Source organism: Arachis hypogaea, chromosome 6 (assembly GCF_003086295.3).
Source record: "Arachis hypogaea cultivar Tifrunner chromosome 6, arahy.Tifrunner.gnm2.J5K5, whole genome shotgun sequence".
Lineage (NCBI taxonomy): Eukaryota > Viridiplantae > Streptophyta > Magnoliopsida > Fabales > Fabaceae > Arachis > Arachis hypogaea.
This window is the reverse complement of record NC_092041.1, coordinates 118,401,836-118,427,790: the sequence shown is the minus strand read 5'-3', so window position 1 is coordinate 118,427,790 and position 25,955 is coordinate 118,401,836. Positions and strand designations below refer to the sequence as shown.

Genomic DNA, 25,955 nt, shown 5'->3' with positions numbered 1-25,955 from the left:
TTAATGTACATCTAACATAATTAATGAGGTAATACAAAGTTACAAACACAGTGAGTCTTAAAAAAAATTAACACCAATGTTTCTATCATAGTATTGTCAACATCTCTATTTTAAATATATTTAGTTTGTATTTTTATCTTTTTGTTTCTTATTTTTAGAATTAAAAAAACGAAAACAATAAAAAAAATTCTTTCTACCTTTTGTTTTTATTTTTTTATAAAATTTTAAAAAATAAAAAATACTAAAAATTAAAACACAAATCAAACACAATTTTAAACATTTTGTCTCACTTCATTTATCGTTCAAGTTATAGATATACAAACCCTAAACAATATTGTCTTTCTTAGATAGTATTTAGAAGGGAGATTGAGACTACGAAACATAAATTGAAAAACAGAAATTATATTATGTGTTTGTATTGTATTTAGTATAAATATATAAAATTGAGTTATGTCTCAAACTCTCAATATCTTGTTTGGTTTAAAATAAAAATAGAACCTTAACTAAGTGAAAGTGTAAAACTACTAAAATACTCTTACTCATTAAAAAAGTTCAAAATAAAATCCTAATCCTTCCCCCTCCTCTTATCCACCACTATCATGTTCATTCCAATTTCGACGGTGTGCTCACTAATGATCTGTCTTCTATTCCAATTTTGCGTTGTGCTCACCGATGATCTGTCATTTGTTCTAATTCTATTATCTGTTGCTGATGATTCACTGTTTGTTCTATCTATTTTTTGTTGCACTCACTACAGAACCTTAATTCTACTTTTATGTCGACTCTGTTTGAGTTCTAAATCAAAATATTTGATGAGCTTTTTGTCATTCAGTACCTCCCACTATTTTTCTATTTCCTATTCTGATTTTAAAATCTTCTTGTGTTATATGGAATTATTAAATTTATTTTTTGACATATATTTATAAGATTGTTGTTATTTTTGATATTATTGTTGATGGTGGTAGTGAAATTTGATAATGGTGTCTGGTGGTAGAATGAGAAAAGGAGTGTAATTGGAGTTGAGAAGTCAGAGCTGTGAAAGTACTGGTAGCTGATAGCGGAAGAATTGTGAAGGATAAACTTAGAATATAAAATTTTGAATGAGAATAGTTGAGGAAAAAAGTTATTAAAATTTAAGTCCATATTCCAAAAAAAATTTTGTGTCTCCACTTTTGAAAGTATTAAAGGTAGTGTTTGGAGAAGAGACAGAGACTGACAGAGACTGAAATAAGTTTTAATATTGTGTTTAGTGTAAAATAAGAGACATAGAATAAAATAAGAATGAAACTCTAATTTAATTTGTATAAAGGATAAAATTGAAATTAATTAATTAAAATGGGGTTACTTTAGGTATAAAATATTATTAAAGTTTAAATTTCTATCCCCAAAAATTTCAGTTTATTGTATTTTCACTTTTTGGAGGTTCTGAAATTTTAATACCAGTCTTTAGGCCAACAAACATAATACTGAGTCCTAGTCTTATAGTCTCTGTCCCAGTATTTCAAAACAAATGTTACCAAAGGGATTAAAAGTTTTCGTGTTGAGACTGAAATTTTAGTTTTAATCTTTAATCTCCAAACACAAATACTACCATTTTAGTTTGAATCTTTAACCCCGAAACAAAAGCTACCTTAAGAAGAGCTTTCAGTTATTCCAAATTTCTAATTATGGATGAATGCGGATTGGATCATATATAATTAAAATCTCGATTCGATCCGCACTAAAATCATTGGATTGAATCCGATATCCACAGTTTTTAAGTTTAGATCCGATCCGCAAAATATAAAAATATTTTAAAAATTTTATTTTTATTAAAAAATATTAATAAAATTATTTTTTCTACTCTTTTAAATATGTTTACTCTTAAAATAATATTAAACGTATTTTTTTTAAATAATAAAATTAAAATAATACAATATATATTATAATTAATAGTTGAAATAAAACATAAGAAAAATATTTACTTATTTATTTGTTTATTTTTGCGGATATGCAGATACCTATATAAAATTCACAATCCAATCATATAAATGTGTAGATAAGATCGAAATTATATCGTAATTTTTAGGTCAAATTTTGATAAATATTACGAATATGCGAACTGAATCTGATCCATAAACACCCCAATTCCTAATTCGCCCCCAAAACTAAACCTATTTCCAATTATATTTGATGGGCCGACCCGGCCGAAAATAGCTCATTAAAATGTAGTCCATTTTTCTATCTTTGCATATAAGAGAGGACAAAAGGTAAGTGTGACTCACTGATTCTCAAATTTGAAAAGAAAATAAATAGGAAAATAAAACGAAAGAAATAACAACATCCTCTATTCTTACTCCCTCTATTCCTCGTTCGTTTCTTCACTTGCTTCCGTTGTTCACGATGATGAAGGCGGCTTTAAAGGGCAAGTACGACATCGACCGTAACGGCGGCGCCGCCGCAACAGTTGCCGTCAACGCCGGCGATGTCAAGCTCCGCGCCTCCGTCACCGACGCCACCTTCGTCAACGGTCCCAGCCTCACTGGTTTGGCCCTCGCTGTTGAGAAACCCGGTTCCTTCATCGTCGATTACAATGTCCCCAAAAAGGTTCCACTTTTCTTTTCAATAACACACTCTCTTCAACGCAACGCAAACGCGTTACCTCAATTAGATTTTTTTTTTCTTACTTTGAATTATAGCTCATAGTTATGCTTTTGGGGAAAAAAATGATATTTTTGGTTGTTGAAGAAGTTTTGGATTTTAAGCTATTTTTGAAGTCAAAATCAAGTAATTTTGGTGTGTGTGTGTGTGTTTTTTTTTTCCCTTTGCTAGAGGAATAATTTTTCATATATTTGTAGAAATTTTATAATTTTGACTTCGAATTATTATAGCTTATAGTTATGTTTAGAGAAAGATTGTGGTTGTGTTATTTGAGAAGGTTTGGATTATAATCTGTTTGAAGTCAAAATCAACTAATTTAAACAAAAAAAAATTATTTCTTAATTGAGTTTACACTTTAGAAACAGGTTATAATGTTGACACATCATGTTTTAGCACAAATTTTGACTCTGTAATAGTCTTGTTGAACTTTGAAGATGAGTCATGATCAAATTATCCTGAGATGAAGGAGAGAAAATAATGAACACCAAAATATGCTCTCTGTCTTATGTTGACTTTTTTTTGGGTGCTATGTTTGGCTGTGCAGGACTTCAGGTTTCATTTTATGAACACTGTAAGGGTTGCGGAGAAGCCATTGAATTTGACTTATATTCATAGCAGGGGTGATAACAGGACCATTTTGGATGGAACTTTGGTGTTTGATGCTGCTAACAAGGTTTCTGCTAACTATGCCCTTGATTCGGGAAACTGCAAGTTAAAGTACACCTATGTTCATAATGGGTTGACCACGTTCGAGCCTGTTTACGACGTAGCAAAGAATTCGTGGGACTTTGCTGTTTCTAGGAGGGTTTATGCGGATGACTCTTTTCGTGCAACATATCAGACTTCGAGCAGGATGTTGGGGTTGGAGTGGTCCCGGAATTCCAAGCAAACTGGCTGCTTCAAGGTGATTATGAATTTTAAATCTTTGCTTTAAGATGATATTTGAACGGTTACTAAACATAGGCATGTTAATCTTTCATTTCTTGTGATATTTTTTTTCTCCCTTATTGGTGAGAATTATGATCTTTGGCTTGTCTAGAAGGGGTTTATAGATATGAATAAGTTATCCAACTTTTTCATTGGTTGAATTTATATATGATGGTAGATTTTGCAACTTAGGATGTTTGTATCAATATGTTATTTCACTGCTTAAGCTTAAATTTGTTCAACAATGAAGTTTCTGGATTATTGTCATGTTCAATTTTCCCTAGTTACTTCCAAGTTTTCTTAGATTTTCATGACATCAAGGTGAAATGCTTAGAAGATTGATGGTTTTGTTAAAAGATTTAGACCATGCATGAATTTATCAGAACTGCGATGATATTTATTCTTCATAGCAGCAGATTTCCCAAATAGATGAATCTGAAGTTTACCGAGCATTTACCATAGTATTTACAATCTATCTGTGTGGAATATATACAACTTTGAATGAAGAAGTTGCTCTTCATCTTGTGAATGGAATTCTATTTGCAAAAGAAAATGCTTTCATGCATGGTGTGAAAATGAAACATGTTCATTCATGTTTTTCTTACTTACACAGTATGATTTTCTATTTTGTATTATAGACTTGTGTTTATGATTTTATGTTATGAGTGTGATCTGTTTCTGTATTCTACCACAAACTTATAGAGATGCTATGTGTGTTGTTCTATTAGACTCAACAATGAAGGTTTGAGGTTTCTGCTTGAAACATTTAGTCACTTGCTTTTTCTTCTTCTTCTGTCATTTCAGATTGTAGCATCCCTCAACTTGGCGGAGGAATTGAAAGTTCCGAAACTCAGCGCCGAGACGACATGGAATTTCGAAATGTAGTTTACTTTTTCTGGTATCTTGTCCCAATTGCTTGATGGGTTTTACTATCAAGTTTTGACTGATGTCTCACACATCACAGTCCACATTTTACATTTGAATCTTGTATACTTGAAATCAATTTGATCATCTTGTTACTCTCCATTAATTGTTCCACATACAGTTTGTTCTTTTTGAACTAATGTCTTTTTATTTTTTATATTCTATATTTCTTTTTCGCTAATTTAACTTGTGTTTATTTTGCATTCTTTCTTTTCTTTTTCTTAGCTTTTCTTAATTATCACTAGATAGATGATAAGCTAATTTTGCACCAAAGAAACGTTAGGCCTTGAATTAACATGAATACATGATAAAGACTTGTTTCAAGTGCCAAAGTTTCATAATGAATTATGAAGAGTCATTAGCCATTGTATTATTATATATTAAGCTTTTATCATTGTCATAGTATAACTCCCACTTTTTGGTAAATTTAACCTTCTTTCATAATAATAATATAATTTCTACCTACACATCACAAATTGTGTACAAATATTGACAAAAGAACATATACAAATTTCGTCCATTTTACAATTTTATATGTAATTGTTAGGTTACAATTTTTTTTTTCGGACCCTGCATGATGTTTTTTCACTAGATTCGGATTCTCTAAAGTTTGAATTTCACTTTAGAGGGTAAAGTGTGATTTTCTACCCTTGAATAGTTTCTCTTTCATATTTATTTTTTGTCCCACCTATGAAATTAATGGTGAGAGATCATACTTTACTCTCTAAAGTGAAATTTAAATTTTAGAGGATCCAAATCCTTTTTCACTGATATTTTTTACAATTTTGTGAGTGTTAGATGCATAATGGTTAATTGAATTATTGAACACCTAACAAGACTTGTAATCATAAAGAATACTAGTTTCTCTTAAAAGGTGTTCTTACAATTAAGTCAACGTAATCTAGAAAATGAGAGAGGTTTTATAACTTTCATTAAATATTTGGAGATGTTAACATAAGAGCTTTTTTTAATCTGGATATGCAAGTTGCAAAATATCAAAAGTAGGCATGGAGTTAGCTAAATATCCCAATATGGAGGAATACATTGAACTTGGTAGATGCAAGTTAATACCAAACCAGAAAGAGTTGCTTACCTTGACTTTCAGCTTTCCTATGGTGGGTTTAATTAACAATAAATAAATTCAATGAAAACTCTGCTTATGACTTTGAACTTTCCTATGGCGGGTTTAATTGAGAAAAATATTCAATCATAAATAATTAAATATGCTTATGACTTTGAATCTGCATCTATCGCCATCAACGGGGAGCGTTTGCAAATGTTAATGATTAAAAAATAGTTGGATTCAACAAGATAATTTGAGGAAGAAATCAAGTCAATATTCAATCCTATTTAAATATTTAATTCAAATTCCATTCTTTTAGGGGCATTATTATTCTGACTGAATAATAAGTCTCTTGTCGTTACTTAAAAATTATGTCAAAATATTTTCTTTTCCTTTGATTTTTGGACGTATCTTACAATATAACAAAAAAGGAAACATTATTTTTTTCTATGTTATTTTTTTTTGAAAACTTAAGTGCATGTAATTATCTTCATGTGAAGTTGATCAAATTTATTAAATTATCTAACAGTTTTTAAATATTAACTTTTTTTTTGTTTCTCATAGTATTCTTCAATCCGACAAGCCAATAATTAATTTGTTGTGGTACTGAACTTCATTTAAGATTTTGTTGCTGGCTAGTAGGTTGCTACATCCACAAGATAGAATTAGAATCTCCGATACTTATTTAAGCGAACTAATATGCCGGCAGGCCAAGGACTAATTCGCCGCAGTACTGAGCTCTATTTAAGGGTTTACCGCTGGCCAATGGGTTGCTGCATGCATAAGGCGGGATTCGAACTCCCGACACTTGCTTAAACGGACTAGTGAGCTAACCACCAACCCAACTTGGTTTATTTTTTTTATTTTTTTATTTTTCAAAGCCGGTAAACTAAAATTCTATTGTGCCATTGTATTTATCTAAATGCTAAGTTGGTCCAAATCGATAATTGGGTCTACCAATAGTTGAGGCCCAAATCCAAAGCTGAAAAAAATAGGTCAAATGGGTCTAGATAAGACAGAAAAAAATAGTAGATATTATTGTTAATCATTTAGTTATAGGTCTGTTAAATTAAGAAATATTGTAGAAAAAAAAGGTTAATTATTTTTCTAAAAATAATTAAATAAACTTTCACTTCTCTTATAATTGATTCCAAAATAAAAAATTATTTTGAGGAAAAAACTCCAAACGTTATAGAAAAACCAAAAGCAAGAGGGACGAGTCTAATGTCTATATGAGAAAAACCAAACGAACCATATCCACACAAAGCTTATGGTTAACCTCTTGGGATGTTTTTCGGGTTGGCTTCCAATAATTATAACATGTGCTAATCTTTCATTTAGTTTTGTTTTGATTTCTCTATGCCAGTTTTTTTTTTCTATTTATTTGTTAATCTGAGATTTTAAGCAACTATTAATAGAATATAAGTTGGATGAAAATAATTCTATAGCGCCAAACCATAATACTTTAGCACGGGATTTATTATTATTATTATTATTATTATTATTATTATTATTATTATTATTCACAGTGATATTTTATGTATGATTTTTTAATAAAATAAAATTATATTTTTGGATATATTTATTTTTAATATATTTTTATTTTTTATTACTCATCTTGTTAAGACTGTTTAACTAAACAAATGTATTTACATTTTAATTTATGTTGTATTTTTTAAAATGAATTATTTATGCATATTTATTTTTTAAATTACATTATGCTAAACTATATTGTATTATTTTATATTATTTAAAAAATTATTTTTTCAATTAATGCTCATAAATAATAAATATTTACGATAATTTATTTTTTCATAAAAACCGATAAATAAGAAGAGAATGGAATATATTTTTCTCAATGAATACCGGGTCCCACAAAGCCTTCGCCATTTCCTAAACTGAAATACTGAATTCAGTGTCAGTGATATACTTCGCTACTTCGCTTTTATTTTATTTTATTTTATTTATTTATTATTCATTTATTTTTCTCTATCCATTTCTTTGCCCTAATTCAATTCAACTTCAAGTCAAAACCTCAAAATAATATCCACTGTTCGAAAATCATCACCTTTTTCCTTAGATTTCCTCCTTAAATCTTAATCCTCTCTTCCCAGATCCAAAAACAACAACAAACTTCAGCTATGGCACAACACTGATATTGATATTAAACAAAAGGAGCTTTTTTTTTTTTCATTCCCCAAGTTTTTTTCTTCCCTCTTTGATGGCGTGTTCACAAAAAGGCAAGTTTTTTATGTTCTTTTTGCTCTTGTTTTTCTGTTATGTTCATGTTTTTAGTAACCCAATAGACCCTGAATCATTATCATCATGTTCATTACAACCTCATCACGATTCATCATCGTGCTCTGAAGCTGTTTCTGAACAACCCCAGCAACCAAATCATGTGAATCAAGAGGTTTTGTTTAGTAAGCTTGAGGAGCTTGTGAGAAATCTTAGTGAAATTGTTTCAAAGTTAGAATCTAAGTTACCTGAGGTTGTTGATAGTGATAGATCAGGGATTCAGGAAAAGGGTAAATCCAATTATAGGAATAGTGTTGATTTTGTTGATAGAAGAACATCAAGAGAAGGGGTTGAAGATGGAGAAGAATTTGAGGGTAAATTTAGGGATGGAAAGAAAACTAAGGGAATGTCTGTGACAAAGTACACTCCTTTTTGGTCAGAGAGGTTCCAATTTTCTTCTGCTGTGAAGTTAGATTCTGATGCAACTTGTATAAATGTTTTGCCCTTTAGAGATCATGAGGGTTTGAGTAAGTATGTGGCAGTTGGTGACAAAAATGGGAAACTGTATGTGTTCTTGAGGACTGGGGATGTTTTGGTTGAGCTTGGGAGCTGGTTGGATTCGCCTGTCACGGCGATGGTTTCATATACATCTGCTTACAAGAATGAGAGTTTCCTGGTGACTGGTCATGAAAACGGGGGAATCTCGATGCATCGGGTTTGGGAGGGATCGGGTGGCGAAGATTGGAGTTCTCTTTTCATGGAGAATGTTGGTACTAGGTTTGTGTCGCCCGGGAGTGAAGGGGAAGGGTCACCAGTGTCCATCTTGGAGGTTCATTATGTTGGGAGGATGAAGTACATTCTTTCAACTGATGCCAATGGGAAGATCAAGGTTTTTAAGGAAGACGGTACATTTCACGGTTCGGTTGTTCCAAGTAGTAGGCCACTAGTATTCTTGAAGCAACGGCTGATGTTTTTGACAGAGACTGGTGCAGGGTCATTGGATTTGAGGGGAATGAAAATCAAAGAATCTGAGTGTGAAGGGCTAAACCAGTCGGTTGCTCGAAATTATGTTTTTGATGCCACTGAGCGTTCCAAAGCGTACGGCTTTACCTCGGAGGGGGATCTGATCTATATCTTGTTGCTGGGAGATGTAATGAACTTTAAGTGCAGGGTTAGGTACAAGAAGAAGATGGACATGGAAGAGCCTGTGGCTTTGCAAGCAATTAAGGGCTATTTGCTAGTTGTTAACCCGGAAAAGGCTTTTGTGTTTAATGTTTCATCTCCACATTATGTGCGAATTGGCCTGCCTCGACTTGTTTTCTCCTCTAGCCTGGACGAGCTAAGGTCATCGTTCTTGAATTATCCATCGGCAAGTTTGGATTCAGAAACAAATGGGATACCCTTGATAGCTAGTGACCGCGAGAAGCTTGTTGTTGTTGGTCTGGGGGGTGGCTACATCGGAATATATCACTCTAATCTTCCCATCTTCAAAGGGGAATTCAACACCATGCTATGGACTAGCCCGGTATTGTTCTTCTTACTCTTCCTATTTGCGGCTTGGCATTTTTTCGCCAAGAAAAAGGAGGCGCTTACATCTTGGGGACCGGATGATCCTTTTAGCTCCACATCAGCCCCAACCGGTGCTCCTTTGGCATCCGGTTCTGGAGACAGGTCTTTCGTAGACTCGTCTTCGAGAAGTGCTGAAGTTATGGATCTTAGAGGTGGACCTCTCAGAGGTCCATCAAGAAGGTATGGATCTCCTTCGAGGTACCCTGGAGGAGCTACAAGCTCCTATAGACTTGGTTCTGCGGATCATAATCCTAGGCCGGCTTCCGTTGATCCGGATTTCCGGGGGGCGTCCGAGCTGAAATATAGGGCGACGACGATGGAGCCTCCGGGTTTCCCCAAAAGAAGAGATCCCCTGTTTGCAGGGAATCAAGGTGCAAATGATCGCAGTTGAGTTGAGTTGAGTTTCGTTGCATAGTTGTTGAAAGATTATGAGCTTTTTTTCATTTTCTCTTACCTAGTTATGAGATTTTCATTAGGTTTTTTAATCTCATCTTATGATCATTTGGCAAAACCTTGCTCTTTGATCCTCTGCAGACTGCAGTTTTTAGCTTTCAAGTTGTTGCATAAAAAAAGGAAATAAATTATAATGAGAAATTTAAAGCCTTTTTCTTCATTCACTTTTCTCTATATACAGTTTATATGTTAGAAATTGTTTAATCAGCACTCAGCAGAGCCAAGAATATGCACGGGCTAATTGGCTATATCAGCAAGAAAAGAAAAATACTGTGTCATAGATTTATATAGATGTGCAGGAAATAAGAATATAAGATTGGACCGGCTACTTTTAATATGTTTGGAGTCGGTTTTCTGTGATTCTGTCACTTTTTGTTGGTATTTAGATACATTAATTGGATATGAGGCTTGGTACAAATGGTAGATTTGTTGACCATGCAGCTGTTATTAGTTATCTAATCATATTTATAAAATTTTTGACTCAAATGTTCGATTAATTATACATTGATTTCCATATATTTATAATGCATGTTAAGATTAAGTTTTTTTTTTGTTAATTGTTATTAACTGTTATCTTGTTAAAACAACATAAATAAAGTATTATTAAAAGCATCTTTTTTATACTTTTAATGTATTGAATATATCAAAAACTTACACAAGATTTTATTGTTATCTTATTAACAAATTGTTTTCTAAGACTTGTCTTTAGCTAAATGCTAAAAGCATTTATCAACCTATAATTTTCTATGTAAAGATTTTCCTACTTATGATTATCTTTGTAATTCCTCCTTATAGTGAATTTGAGTGTTTTCTACCCATTTTTCTACATGAAAACTATCACAGATAAAAAAAAAAGGTGATTTAAAAGCATCTTACTACATGTGAACTCTTAATTGGTTTGGTATACAAGACATTATAATATCTATCTATATGTTCTTTCATGTGATTTTCAGCTTTCTTTACTAATCTGATATCATTATAATATAGACCTTGCTATTAAAAATTATTAATCTCGTACCAATTATTAGTTTCGTTACAATAATACTGTTAATAATCCATGTCAAGTGTAACCATAGCTTCTACATAATTAAAACTTACCATTTATCGCCCCCTATTTAAAGAATAAATAGATAACGGAAATAAATTTTTTCAATTATTTTATGAAGTGTGATATTTTATTTTATATTATTCAAGTGTGATAAAAAAAAAACATAAAAATATTAAATAATATAAAATTATACTTTACAAAAAAAAAAAAGAATATCCATTCTCCTATAATTAACAACCTAGCTAACACTTGACTAATCTTCACCTAATTCTTCTAGGAACAAAACGTGCTTTAATTTCTACCCTTTTGATCATTTTCATGTCGCTAATGTTCGCCATAAGAGTGGCATATTCCATAATATTGGTTCCATGGATCATATCACATCATTTCCGTGGAGAAGGGAAAAAGGGGTCCACCCTACACCCTCATCAAAGGAGATAGTGATGAGATGATCCTCTATGCGGAGGCTAAATCAGAAGCCAAAGCTTATTATATAAGGTTGTATTTGTTTGGGTGTTATTAAATTATCAAATTCGACTCGATCTAATTGGTTCAACCAAAAATTTGATTAGCCAGCCAGATGACTAACCGAACCACCCATTTGGATCGGTCATGCATCAAATATGCTGAGATCCTAGTTGACCTGGCCCATTTTCATCAAAACTGACGACCCAACCAATTTATTTGACCTGGGCCGGGTCATGATTTTTTTAATATATAATGAACCGCGTCGTTCCAATCCTTCCCCTTCCTTTTTCCCCCTTTCCCTATCTGAAGCCCTAGTTGCTGAAGATCACCGCCAGTCCCCAAAGCTATTTCCTCTCTCGACTCTCTTTCTCAGTGTCTCGTCACTATCTCCCACGAGCCCAAACTCTAGGCAGCTCATCTCATCTCCGGTCTCTCACCTCTCGTTTCTGGTCTGTCAAGCTCTCGTCAGCTCAAGTTCTCCTTTCCCTGCGCTCGCTTCGACGGCGGCAGAAGCAGACGGAACCGCATCTGGTCCATCGGGTGGTGGTAGTCATCGTCTTCTTGCTTCTCATGGTCTCGGTCTAGCACCTGGTTTCGATCTCTCCCTTCCCTGCGCTCTTCGACGCCGGTAGCAGAGGCAACAGATCCCCATGGGCTGGTCTTCTCGTCTTCTTGCTTTGAGCCTTGCAGTCAGCCTCTCCCTTGCCATCAGCTTCTCCTTCGCCGTCAGCTTCTTTCGCGCAACCTTATTTGGTGAGTTCCCCTTGTTCTTTCTGTTCCAATTTTGTCTCTGCATCACTGCACTTATGTATTTGTTGCTGAAAGTTATTTGTTACTGGAAGTTATTTTATTCTCTTTATACTTACATTGTTCAATAAAAATACCAAGATTAGCCACATTGCTTTTGATGGTATTGTTGGAAGTAGGAATAAATGGGTGTATCATATAATATGTATAATGTATAGATTTGGTCGAATGGTATTGCAATTGCAACTTCAGAAAGCTTATTGATTTAATTTGTTTTTTGTTAATATAGTGTAGAAGTGCACAATTATTCATTCATGTAAAACATCTGGACTATGAATGAGAATTAACATCATCTAGTTACATACATGTTATTTCCTAAACAAAATTTTCGTACTTAGTGCTTCTCATTTAGTTTCTTGATATATCTGTACTTTTATGGGGTTGGGTCTGGTTGGGGTGTATTCTAGGTGATGGAAATTCTTGTACCAAGTCTGGAAACTGAGTCAAGCCTGCATCGGAAGGTGTGGACCTATTTTTTCTTGTTGACTCCATTGCTCAAAGTTCTCTTGGTTTGAAAGGTGATTGTTTATGACTTGTGAGTCTTGAATCTTGCTTACAGAAAGGGAAGATGTAAATATGTGTTTGTTTATACATTCATTTTGAAAAATAGAATTGGTTTCTCTCAGGTGATGGTGGTGCATTTTCATCTGCTATGCAAGCTGTCCTCTCACGCTTATTGTCTGCTGCTGCTCCTCTTGGACATACTACTCAAGAAAATCGCAGGCAGTGTCTTAATGCAAGTTGATATTCCAGTTTACTTAAAATATTTGTGCTTTTTAGCTTTTTCATATATCTTTCCTTTGAATCATTATTCTCTATAACCTTTCCTTGCAATTGCTTAGGTTTTAAGGCTGTGGTTGGAGAGAAGAATCCTTCCACAATCCATTATTCGTTGTCATATCCGGGAACTGGACACCTATCATAGTTCAGCAGGTGTTTATTCACGACGTATGTTACCTGTTAGAGAAATGGAGGGTATGCTTGTTGACTAATATGGAAGGTTTGAATTTGTTGTGATAGAAAGATCGTCCTATATTCTTTCATACTTGTAGAAAATTTTTACTTAAAAAGTTGTATTTGGTTGTGCAGCAACTCAAGTTTTCAGTTTCCTGGATTTTGCATGCCTCAAATGCTTAAAGATGAAGAAGGGAGTGATTCTGATAGGGGGAACTTTGAGGCCGTCACTCCCGAGCAAAAAAAATTAAAAAAGGCTGGCCCTATAAGCCAAGCCTTTATTTTGGACCTAGAGGGGGCGAGTAGTGGCCTCGCCCCCACTTCACACTTAGGGGCTTCTTTCAGGGTTAGTACCACCTATTTCTCCTCCTTCTTACTTTCTCCGTGCTAAACTTCTTGATTTCCTGAAGTTCTTAATCCTTTTAATTTTAATGTGAGTTTTTTTCTTTTTTTTTTTAAATCTTTGTTTGACTGTGCTTCTTATGCTCTCTATTTTTTGAACAAAGAAGCATATTTTTGAACTTTGAACTTATCCAAATCTGTAAATTTGACTAAGACTTGAGTGGGTTTGGTTTAGTTATAACTAAAGTTGATCTTAAAGTTGTACTATTTTAAAATTTGAAATCTTTTATCTAATGTGTATTTGGGATGAGATTCAAATTGTGTTTTCTATAATCTGATTTTGTTAGTGTAGAAGTTCAAATGACAGTAGCACTAATATGATAAAATTCTAGTTAGGCCCTCAAGTGGCAAGCATATATATATATATATATATATATATATATATATATATATAATATATATATATATATATATATATATATAAAGATTTAGAGTCTGTTTGGGTGAGTTTCTAAGAAAAGATTTTTTCTTAAAAGATTTTATGAAAAAGTAAAAGCAATTTTATGTTTGGGTATCTCATGCTAAAGATTTTTTTATCTTTCAATTATGTTTATGTTCGGGTATAACAATATAAAAGTATTTTTTTTTATTTATTACATGAAAAATATCTTTTTTTTTAAGAGAAAAAGATCTTTTAAAAAAAATGTAAATTACAGCTTTTACTTTTACTACTAGAAATTTGCCAAACATGCTAAAAATAAAAAAGATATTTTTTCATTAAAAAAGATCTTTTTTTATTAAAATAATAGCGCCCAAACAAGCACTTAACACCCTTCATTTTAAAACGGGTTGCCCTTAGCACTAGGATTAAGCTATGACACTAAAACTACTCGTATTAAGTCTTGCTAAAACTGCCCACATTTCACGCTAAATTTTGAAGTATATGAACAAAGATTACATTTTGGTTTGATTTATTAGTTTGTTAATTTTTATGTTCTGTAAATTGTTTGATAAAATGCTTTAATGAAAAAAATGCAAATATATTGATTCATAAGTTGGAAAAATTGACATGTGTTTAGACTAGATAAGTATTTTATGTTGTACTTATTTTACATTTCACTCTATATATTCATGGATATGTGTTTGTGATTCAATTTTAAAGTATACGGACATGGATTACATTTTGGTTTGATTTATTAGTTTGTTAACTTTCATGTTTGCAAAGATCCTGATTCATAGAGACCTAGTGTTAACTTTGTTAGTTTAATGTGCAAATTTTATTTTTAGCTGATCTTAGCTTGTATTTTGGGGGCCAAAGAGTTAAAGTTCTTATTTTTTAGTTGATGTATGTAGTTGTCATAATAATTTTCTTAAGTTAATAGATGTGTTTTTGAGTTAATTAATTTTTTTGATTCTTTGATTGTTGTTGACAGTAACTATTAATTGTTGTTTTCGTTGAGTTATGTTTTATTGTTAAATTTTATACTTAACTTTTGTACGATTAATCTTATTCTGAAATAATTTTTTTTTGCTGGGCGAAACCGAAAGCAGTACATACTTTAGAATGAAAAGTCGAAATATATTTGTTAAGGCGTCGTATATGTTTCAAAGTCTTTCCAAATACCATGGTGGTTATGTTTGATCATTTCCCACCTACGTGGGGTGTCTGAACAGCTTATGGTACCTGTGTTGCTGAATGAGACTAAGAATAACGTTGCTTGCTGATGCCATTGTACTTTAGTTTTCCGAACCAAAATGGCATCAGCAAGCAACGGACGCTCATTATTATTGTAGCGTTATTATTCTTAACCTCGTTCAGCAACGCGGTACCATTTGTGTGATCGCCTGATCGGGCACCCCACGTAGGTGGAAAAGGATGAAGCGGACTCACCCACCGTGGTGTTTGGGAAGACTTTGAAACGTACTTAACAGATATATTTCGACTTTTCATTTTGAAGTATGTGCTGCTTTTGGTTTCTCCCAACAAAGAAATTATTTTAGAATATGACCAATAGTATAAAGTTAAGTATAAAAATTAACAATAATGAAACATAACTAACTCAAAAAAACAACAATTAATAGTCATTTAGTGTTAACAACAATAAAGAAAATTATTTAACTCAGGAACACATCTGTTAACGCAGAAAATTATTATGACAATTACATACATCAATTAAGAAGTAAGAACTTTAACTTTTTAATCCTAAAACACAAGCTAAGGTCAGTTAAAAACAAAATTAATTTACACATGAAACTAACAAAGTTAATATTGGGACCTCTATGAATCAGTATCTTTACATTTTTCTATTGGAGCATTTTATCAAATAGTTTACAAACTAATAAATCAAACCAAAATGTAATCTCTGTTTATATACTTCAAAATTGAATTTACAAACACACAGATCCATGAATATATAGAGTGAAATAAGAGCAACATAAAATACTTATCTATAGTCTATACATATCAATTCTCCCAACTCTGATGAACTTAAAAATAAGTATGTTTGTATTTTTTCATTGGAGCATTTTATCGAACATAAAAGTTAAACAAACTAAAACGTAATTTCTGTCCATATACTTCAAAATTGAATCACAAACACACAGATGCATTTATATAGAGTGAATTGTGAGTAGTTTTAACATAGCTTAATCTAATTGGCAATCGGTTTTAAAAGCAAAAAGGAATTGGATAACTGAGTGAAGGGTGTTAAATTTTTTATATATGCTTGCTACTTGAGGGTCTAATAAGGGTTTTATCATATTAGTGCTACTATTATTTAAACTTTTACACTAACAAAATTATATTATAAAAAACACAACAATTTGGATCTTATCCCAATTAGACATTAGACAATATTTTAAAATGGTAAAACTTTAAGATCAACTATAGTTATCAGTAAACCAATCCCGTCTTAGTCAAATTTTCAGATTTGAACAAGTTCAAAACTATGCTTCTCTCTCTTGTTAAAAAAATTTAGAGTATAAGAAACACATTCAAACAAAGGTTAAAGAAAAAAAAAATGGAATAGGAAAGAAACTCACGTTAGAAGTATTAAGAATGAGAGGGAAATCAAGAATTCAACAAGACTCAAACAAGGAGGAATAGCGGAAGTAAGAAGAAGGAGAAATGAGTGGTACTAATCCTGTGAAGCTGTGACCCATACGGCCCGAAGGAGAAGAGGAATGGATTTGTGCGTGACTAAGTGTGAACTGATTCACCGGATCAGAGTTAGGGTTTTTTTTTTCAAATTTGGATCTTAATCTGGGTTCGGATTCGGATTTAGAACTGTTTGGATTTTTTATTTAAAATTGATTTTATGGATTTTTTTGCATGCCCCTAAATTCAACATATACAACTAAGAAATAAAAGATTTATTAGAATAGTAATTTTATGTATTTTATATCACAAAGACTATTTTTAGGATTAAAAGAGAAAAAAGAGAGGAACTAAAAAAGTTTTAGGAAGCTAAACACGAGCATCATCCATCTATTAATGTGAGGTGTGAAAGTTGGCACCAACTGAGTATGCAATTCCATTACGTATTAAAATACATTAATAATTATATGAATTGCACTTTGAGTTCATACTTTACATAAAGTATAGTTCTATTAATTCATCTTTAACCGAACATGATACATTTTGAGCAAGCATAGTTCTATTAAATCTATGCCTTATTTTTGAGTTATGCATGCAAAAACTTTGTAGAGGTTATACAGAAAGCTAGTGCCACAAAAGATACTTTATTAGCCTTCAGTATATACCATTAACTTGATCAACTATGCTTCACCTACCTAATCAAGTTCATATAAAATCAGCTATGCTTATGGTTCACGCATTCTAGAACAATGAAGACCCACGGAACTAAAAAATTTATAAATCAACATATACAATGTAAGAGCTTTGATTATTTATGCATTGGTTTGAGAAATAAAGGAACAAAAACATAGATTCACATTTACATCAAATCAGAATCACATTGGTCCCCTGCATTGCAAATTACATAAATCAAAAGCTGAAAAATATATATAGGATTATTAAATTTCAACATCATCAACAACCACCTACTAATTTGAAAAATTCCATTTTAAAATCAAGCAGAAATAAACAAACTAGAAAGGCAGAAACTCTAAGAGAGGGAGAGAAGAAGAAGAAAGTCACCTTTGAGGCTCTGGAGCAAAAGCACACTCTCTCTGAAGCAGAAACAAGCGCACTGGGAATCGGCTTCAGCCTTCATGTTCACGAAGTCGTCAGGGAGTCAGGGTCTTAGAGGGATTCAAAAATTTTAATATAAAGGGGCCGAATTTTAGATAATTTTTTTTTCATTCCATGAAAATAATTAACATATAGTTATTAGAGTTAATTTTTCAAAAGATTTATTAATATATATATATATATATATATATATAATTCTTTTTTACAATTTTATTTTTAATATGATGGTTACATAAAAGAAATATAACAATATCAATAATACATTATAAAAATATAAAATACCAATAATTTATAGCGTGATTAGTTAAAAATTATCATATAAATTAAAATTAATTCTTTCAAAAAATTTCAAAATAAATTATAAATTATAAATTATTTGAAAGACACAGTACCCTTATAGAATACAAGATATAAGATATCTTTATAAAAAAATTTCTTTTAACAATGTAAATTTAGAAGAAAAATGAGTATTTTTTTACAAGAAAAGAATATCTAAAGTACATAATGTGATTATCAAAATATAACTACATACGTCATTATTAATATAATAATATAAATGTTAAATATGTTAATATAGAAAAACAAATGATTTTTTAAAATAAATATAGAGATTATTATATAAAAGCTAATTTGAAAAGTATAAAGACTTGAGGATATGATATTAAATTAGTTAACTGAAAAATATTAGTGAATTAAACAATTAAAACATAAATTCATCACATAATAAAAAATAATACAGATAAAACTACTAAATTACATAATATTTTTTTATTTTTTACGCACATATCTCACATAAAAATATAGTTTTTTTTTTAATTTTGGGAGACCAATGCCACTATTCGCCCCCTCAAGGTCCGTCCGAGGGTCTCACGTACCAAAATAAAGGCTTGGCTTATAGGGTCAACCCTTCTTTAATTTTTTTTGTAGGTTGAAATTATTTTAAAGGGCTGATATTATTCTTGAGCTTGATTGACATAAGAGTTTGATTCAACATCTAAAGAGCGAGCCACATAATCTATTTCAAACACACAAGGCTGGACAGAGGAGGCGGCCCATCTGACCATAGGTAGCGGCGCCGAAGATGGGGCCTCCGTGAAGAAAGAGCAGATGCTCGTATTCTGTTCTGTTATGTCATGTTCCCTCAATTGTGGCCAAGCCACCACTACTCCTAGCGGCGGTATTCCTGGGATCGTGAAGTTAACACCCGAAAAGAGACTAAGCATCACGCACCAGCAGCAGCTGTTCGGGAGAAGACTGTTACTTAGATTATTTCTTTATCAATAATAAGCTTATCATTGTAATTATTTTTTAGTGAGAGTACATAAAGAGTACATAATATATAAAGTGTAATAACTCAAAAATATTTTTTAAGAAAATTATTCATTCTTTTCGAAGAATTTATTTTTCTCCTATTATTGATAAAGAAATAATTTAAGTAACACTCACCGTGATCCATACTAAAGACTTTTCCTTAGTTGTTAAGCTGTTAGCAATTCACACTATACGTACAAAGTACTTGCATTCAAATCCATGTGAAACTCACTAATTCTTATTTTCAATCTCAGAAATACATAAATACACTTTCTCTCAACTCTCAAATTCTCATTTTAGGTGATGAGGGTGAGATGAGAAATGCGAATAGAAAAGAGAATTTGAGAGTTGAGAGAAAGTGTAATTATGTATTTCTGAGATTGAAAATGAGAATTAGTGAGTTTCATGGATTTGAATGCAAGTACTTTGTACTTATAGTGTGAATTGCTAACAGCTTAACAACTAAGGAAAAGTCTTTAGTATGGATCACGGTGAGTGTTACCTAGATTATTTTTTTATCAATAATAAGTTTATTATTGTAATTATTTTTTTATCAATAATAGGAGTTTTTTTCATTGTTAAAGAGAATGAATAATTTCCTTAAAAAAATATTTATTGAGTTATTACACCTTATATACTATGTACTTTTTATGTACTCTCACTAAAAAATAATTACAATGATAAGTCTATTATTGATAAAGAAATAATTTAGATACCAGTGAATTTTGGAACACCTCTAACTTTGGCCACTAATAAGCTTGTACAACAAGGTTAAATTTGTGACTTCCAATTAAGTACATCTTGTCTTCATTACTGTAGGTTGTTAGCGTGGTAGACAGTGGCGGATCCACGGGGGACCTAAGGTGGCCATGGTCCCCCCAAAATTTTTTAAAAAAAATAGTAAATAGTAATAATTAATAATATTAAATTTTTTTATATATAATATTAAAAAAAATATAAGTTACAAAATTTTATAAATTAAAATAATTAAAAACTGCACTATGTATTGGATATTTGAATTATTGTTGTTCTTGTTAACAAATAGCTCATTCTAATAATTAATAAAAATGGTTCTATTATACTAGCCCAATCCCATACTATTAATTAAAGTAATTAAGTAACCCTAGTACATTTTTCAAATATTTATTTCAAACTATCATAGGCATAGCGTCACTTTTCTCTCTCTTTTAGTGATTCCCAAACTTTTGGTCTTCTACTCTTCTCATTTTAATTTTCTTTCCATACCAAAACAAGACATATGAAGAAAAACCATTGAAGAGAAGTGAACAACAAAATATTAACCATTGAATGCACAACAAAGATTCAAAGAGGTATATTTCAATTTTTTTAAGTTAATGACAATGTCAAGTATTATTTACATTATTTATTTAAAATAATTAATTTATTTTTTTTTATAATGGACAGTGTTCAAAGATTGAAGTGAGGACAAAACTCAATAGAATTATTTTTTTGTGAGACTTGGAACAAAAAATAATCAGGTAAATCAATAACTTTATTTTTGGTTATTATATATTTGTGTTTCTAAAATTATTTGTTATTGCTCAATAGGTTTAATATTTTTTTTAAGAAAATAATATATATGCAATTATTTTTGTTTTTTTTTTTGTTAGATAGTTCAAGTTAAGTTAAAAATGTCAAAGATGAAAACAATTCACTCATTTTTCAAGAGAAAAGAGAGAATATATGATGAACAAAATTCAGCTTCAGATTCTTTGAGTAATGTTCAAAATATTATTGAACAACCTGTGACACAACTTGTTGAGCAAGATATTCAACCCCCTGCTTCCAAAATAGCAAGGACTGAAATAGATCAAGTTAATATTGATACATTGATGCGTGATCCCGGAAAGCGTCCGCAAATTTGGAATTATCCTATCAATCAACAAGATGAAATTCGTAGAGCATACATAAAGTTTGGACCATAAAGTTTTAGTATGTAGTTGAACATTGACTTTTATATAATATAATTACTTTTTTGATATATATGCTACAAATTATATTTTGTTAATTTTTTGTTATATTTTATATTTAATTGGCCCCCTCTTATAAAATTTCTGGTTCCGCCACTGGTGGTAGAAACATAATAATGATGTAAGAAATTTTTAAAATTTTTTTGGCATGCGGTGAGCATTTCAAATTGAGCTAAGTGACATGTTTATTTGATTTTATTTTGGATATGAGAGACATGAGCATTAGGTTTTTTTGTTGGTAGCTGACATAGGGCATTTTTTGTTTTAGAATGCGTTATTTAATTGTTGTTAGATTGGAAAATTAAAATTGAAGGATTAAATGATTCAATACGACCATACCAAAAAAAATATTTTGATTAAATGATTTAAAATATTTAGATATGTAAATAAATAATTTACAGGTGTTAGTGATGAAAAAAGTTTTCATAAGATTATAAAAAGTTATATTGTTATTTACATGTTATAAATGACACATTAAAAAAGAGACTACTTATTAATTGAAAGTAATTTATATATTGCACATTTTAAATATTTCATAGATATTATGTATTATAAATAGTATTTTTTAAATTAATAAAACTTAAATTGAGAGAAAATACGATCAAAAACTAAATTTTAAATATAATCCACCAAGACATATTATTTGTGGATGAGTTGCTAATGATTATTGCATAGAAATTTAAATTTTTTATACTTATTTAAACACCAAATTAAGTTGGTTATGATTTGCTGCCAATGTTACATATAAATATTATTATTCTTTCACTTATATTTCAAATTTAAATTATTAGCCAAAAGTATTTGGAACCATAGATATTTGATATATTTAATGTAATAAAAAATTCATCATTATAAGAATTTTGATTTTTTAAATTTTGAATTCTTATTTGAAAAGATAAAATGTGAGAAAGAAAAGAAAAATGCACGAAAGTTTTTCTTGCCGTTTACATAAAAAAATTTTCTGTTCTCTTTCTTCGTTTTTTTCGTTTTCTATTGTTTCTGAAATTAAGTTCTGAAATCGTTTTGAAGATAATGGATGATTCAACTTCAGATTATCAGCTGAACCATAGTGAAGTGGACTTTGAATTTAAATCCAATGAAGTTTCTAAGGTGTGGTTTAATTTCAGTTAATAGTTGAATTTGAATTTGAATCCAGTTAGTAGTTTATAATTGTGTAGTTGAATAATGCATGAACTTTGACTGTGAAATTTGCTGTTCATTATTCCTTATTTGAATTGAATCTAATGTACTTATTCTAATGAATTTTCTGCATTTTATATCAGACGTTCAAGTGTAAATCAGGAATATTTGGGTGTATTTTAGGAAATTTTGGGTGTATTTACAGTTTATGACTTTTCATCTCACTGATGGTAAATTGTCTTATTCTTTTAGTTGAATTATTTTAGTTTCTGTTTAATGATGATTCGTGAATCTGATTTTTGTAATTTTTTATGATAGTTTTATAGTTCTATTTGCATGCTATAGTTTGTGCTTGTTTTAATATGGTGTATTTTGGGTGTATTTTGCAGCCCCTCTATGGTATTGATGAGCAGTTTGTTCTCCACATACAAGCGTTTTTCTCATACAAGTCTTCTCCTCCTTTTATTGTTTTGAATCCAATCAAGTGGCTGAGGTGTGGTTCAATTCAAAAGAAAAAAAATGTAGCATTAGAGAAAATATTTTTCTGTACAAAAATGCTATCTGTACACTAAAATCAACTACCAATGCATTTGTGTATAAATACATGTGAGGTTTAATTTATTTTCAATGTATATTTGTATTCCAGTATGTATTTTATACTGGTGGCTGACTTTGGTGGCTAATTTTAGTGTACACATAGCATAACTCATTTATGTATTTGCAGCAAATTTGGGTGTAAAACGAAGATATTTGGGTGTATTTTAAGAAATTTTGGGTGTATTTTTATTCTGATAAGTTCTGCATAATTTATAACTCTTTCTCTTTCTCCTCCTCATCTTCTGCTGTTTCTTTTTTTTTATCATCATCACCATCTTCTTCTTTTTGTTTATCTTCTCAAGGTTCTTCTTGTTTTACTCTCTTAACAAGAATAAAAAAAAATCGAATAAAAACAAAAAATCAAACAAAGAAGAAGAAGAAACACATAATGCTCCAAAATTATTTGAAAATGATGAACTTACATTCATTTAACTAAAAGAAAGAAAGAAATAAGGAAAAGAAGAAGAAAAAAAATACAGCATAAGAGATTTGTATTCCAGTATGTATTTTATGCTGGTGGCTTACTTTGGTGGCTGATTTTAGTGTACACATAGCATAACTTATTTCTGTATTTACAGCAAATTTGGGTATAAAACAAAGATATTTGGGTGTAACACGAAGATATTTGGGTGTATTTTAAGGAATTTTGGGTGTATTTTTATTCTGATAAGTTCTACATAATTCAGAACTGTTCCTCTTCCTCCTCCTCATCTTTTGCTGCTTTTTCTTTTTTTTTTCATCATCATCACCATGTTCTTCTTCTTTTTTTTCTTATTCATCTTTTTCTTTTTGTTTTACCTTCTCAAGTGTCTTCTTGTTTTACTCTCTTAACAAGAATAAAAATAAAAAATCAAAAAAAGAATAAGAAGAAACACATAATGCTGCAAAATTACTTGTAAGAGGATGAACTTATATTCATTTAACTAAAAGAAAGAAAGAAATAAGAAAAAGAAGAAGAAGAAAAAATGCAGCATTAGAGAAAATATTTTTCTGTACAAAAATGCTATTTGTACACTAAAATCAGCCACCAATGTATTTGTGTATAAATATATGTGCGCTTTAATTTATTTTCAATGTATTATTTGTATTCGAGTATGTATAATATTGATGGATGACTTTGGTTGTTGATTTTAGTGTACATGTAGCATAACTCATTTCTATATTTACAGCAAATTTGGGTGTAAAACGAAGATATTTGGGTGTATTTTTATTTTGATAAGTTTTGCATAATTCAGAATTCTTCATCTTTCTCCTCCTCATCTTCTGATGTTCTTTTTCATCTTCTTATTTCATATTCTCATAATTCTTTTTAGGAGGAAAAAATCAAATAAAGAAGAAAAAATACATAATGTTGCAAAATCAAAAGAAGAAGAATGAGAAGCACAATGATGACGATGAAACACGCGAAGAAAAAAGGAGGAGAAATACAAAGAAAAAAGAGAAGAAGAAGGAAGAAGAGGAAGAGGAGGAGAAACGCGAAGAAAACATGACAGTTATGATTTTCATCGAGAAAGAAGAAGAAGAGTCGTTCTTAATGGTGAAGGAGCGCTTTGAAAACGTGATGCGCGTGTTAGTACGCTTTTGTGAGTGAGCGTAACTTCTGTTTAATTTGGCCCAACTTATAAGACTTATAAGTACAAAGATTTGTATGTGTAGCAAACCTATTTAAAGAATAAATAAATAATGGAGCAAAACATTATATATATATATATTCTCCTATAATTAACAACCTAACTAACATTTAACTAATCTTCATCTAATTCTTCTAGGAACAAAACATGCTTAATTTTCTACCTTTTTGATATTTTTCATGTCGCTAATTTTTGCCATAAGAGTGGCATATTCCATAATATTGGTTCCATGGATCATATCACATCATTTCCGTGGACAAGGGGAAAAGGGGTCCACCCTACACCCTCATCAAAGAAGATAGTGACGAGATCCTCATGATGTATGCCGATGCTAAATCAGAAACCAATGTCATTATATCATTGTTTGTTTATGTGTTATTGATAGATTCTTTTAAAATAAAAATAATTTTTTTATTTTTTAACACGTTTGAAAATTTTTAAATAGTTCTCTAGAAGTTATAATTTATATTTTTTTAAAAGATATTTAAAAAAAATATTTTTATATAATAAATAAATTTTTTATATTATTATATTTAAATATAATTAATAAATAAAAATATTTTTTATATAAAATATTTAAATATAAAATTATTTTTATTTTTTAAAAGATTTTTAAAATAAATAATTTAAATATTTTTTTTAATTTACTCAAACAAATTTATTGTGTCATGACACCATGTTGACACGTAGTGCCGATCTACCATAGGTGGTCTCCAATGTATAGGGAAACGTTGTGTGTTGGCATGAGACCAAACCAAAGTTGGTTTCTTCGGACCATGAAATGATCAAAGAGATGTGCTTGAAATCATGTGGTGGATGGAGGATTTGATGTTGTTGAGTTGAATCATCCATATGTTTTGTGGTAGGGTTATGATAAAATAAAAATATATTATATCTCTAAATTATTCGTCTAAATTTTAATATTAGAAAAATTATTCTCATACCTAATAAAATGAATATTCGATATATTTATTGTTTATATTATTTAATATTTTTATTGTCTATTTATACTTTTTCTTTGTGGTATAAGAGGTTAAATATGTCAATGAGCTTTTAACATAACAATAGCAAATTAAGCTTTTAAGATGGAGCGAGTTAATTGTATTAATAGTCAAATTCAAAGGATCATTCATTCTTTAAATTAGTATTTAAATAATTTTTTAGTCATATTATTCTTGAAAGATAAAAGACAAAAATTCACCAGTCGACTTCATATGAAGTTGTTTTTGGATGGCTGATATATATTACTATTTGGTTTTAAGAAAACCGATTTATTTTATATAATGATTTAATTAAAATTTTAATTTAAATTAGACCAAACAATTATTTTTACTCACCTCTTTTTTGTTATGCTTTTGAAATTCGTTCTCTTCTAATTTTTTAGAATTAATATCAAACTTTCAATTATGTATGTTCGTCTTATTTGTATTTTTTAATCAAATTTATTATTTCAAATGTATTTTTTAATTTATACTTTTATTTACTTCTCTATTAATGATGAAAATCATTTAACAATCACGTTACTGTTTATATCATCACACCATTTGAAGTTTTTGGGATGCCATTACTTTCCATATTCAAATTATTATAGAAGAACAAATCAAATTCATCGTTTAGGAATTTAGGGATAACACACAGA

The 25,955-nt window shown here is 30.4% G+C and overlaps 3 protein-coding genes across 16 annotated transcripts; all 3 read left to right on the top strand.

The window, feature by feature from the left end:
* Positions 1 to 2,194: 2,194 nt before the first annotated feature.
* Positions 2,195 to 4,672, top strand: LOC112697952 (outer envelope pore protein 24, chloroplastic-like). The gene is made up of 3 exons (XM_025751352.2): positions 2,195 to 2,586; positions 3,185 to 3,544; positions 4,372 to 4,672. The coding sequence occupies exons 1-3, from the start codon at positions 2,383 to 2,385 to the stop codon at positions 4,450 to 4,452; spliced, it is 645 nt and encodes a 214-aa protein (XP_025607137.1). The 5' UTR covers positions 2,195 to 2,382; the 3' UTR covers positions 4,453 to 4,672.
* Positions 4,673 to 7,438: 2,766 nt separating this feature from the next.
* On the top strand, positions 7,439 to 9,974 carry LOC112697949 (uncharacterized membrane protein At1g75140-like). Its single transcript, XM_025751349.3, has one exon. It carries the CDS (start codon positions 7,776 to 7,778, stop codon positions 9,750 to 9,752), a length of 1,977 nt encoding a protein of 658 aa, XP_025607134.1. The 5' UTR covers positions 7,439 to 7,775; the 3' UTR covers positions 9,753 to 9,974.
* A 1,632-nt stretch (positions 9,975 to 11,606) lies between these two features.
* LOC112697950 (protein HUA2-LIKE 3-like) lies at positions 11,607 to 17,854 on the top strand. Of its 14 annotated transcripts, none has more exons than XR_011862974.1 (6): positions 11,607 to 12,083; positions 12,545 to 12,655; positions 12,764 to 12,873; positions 12,980 to 13,112; positions 13,227 to 13,437; positions 17,533 to 17,854. XR_011862974.1 is itself a non-coding variant. In XM_025751350.3 (4 exons), exons 1-4 carry the CDS (start codon positions 11,981 to 11,983, stop codon positions 13,340 to 13,342), a joined length of 462 nt encoding a protein of 153 aa, XP_025607135.1. In that variant the 5' UTR covers positions 11,607 to 11,980; the 3' UTR covers positions 13,343 to 13,748. The 14 variants fall into 14 exon arrangements, 2 of the variants coding, with proteins under 2 accessions (XP_025607135.1, XP_025607136.1); XR_011862970.1 differs by having other exon boundaries at positions 12,980 to 13,137; XR_011862973.1 differs by lacking the exon at positions 17,533 to 17,854 and adding an exon at positions 16,463 to 16,765.
* Positions 17,855 to 25,955: the final 8,101 nt, after the last annotated feature.

Excerpts from the sequence above, each read along its gene's own strand:
- LOC112697950 (XM_025751350.3), top strand. The coding sequence starts at position 11,981 with ATGGGCTGGTCTTCTCGTCTTCTTGCTTTGAGCCTTGCAGTCAGCCTC. Across the intron at positions 12,874-12,979 it reads ATCGCAGGCAGTGTCTTAAT|GTTTTAAGGCTGTGGTTGGA; the intron begins GCAAGTTGATAT and ends GCAATTGCTTAG. Across the intron at positions 13,113-13,226 it reads ACCTGTTAGAGAAATGGAGG|CAACTCAAGTTTTCAGTTTC; the intron begins GTATGCTTGTTG and ends TTGGTTGTGCAG.
- LOC112697949 (XM_025751349.3), top strand. The coding sequence starts at position 7,776 with ATGGCGTGTTCACAAAAAGGCAAGTTTTTTATGTTCTTTTTGCTCTTG.
- LOC112697952 (XM_025751352.2), top strand. The coding sequence starts at position 2,383 with ATGATGAAGGCGGCTTTAAAGGGCAAGTACGACATCGACCGTAACGGC. Across the intron at positions 2,587-3,184 it reads ATTACAATGTCCCCAAAAAG|GACTTCAGGTTTCATTTTAT; the intron begins GTTCCACTTTTC and ends TTGGCTGTGCAG. Across the intron at positions 3,545-4,371 it reads AGCAAACTGGCTGCTTCAAG|ATTGTAGCATCCCTCAACTT; the intron begins GTGATTATGAAT and ends CTGTCATTTCAG.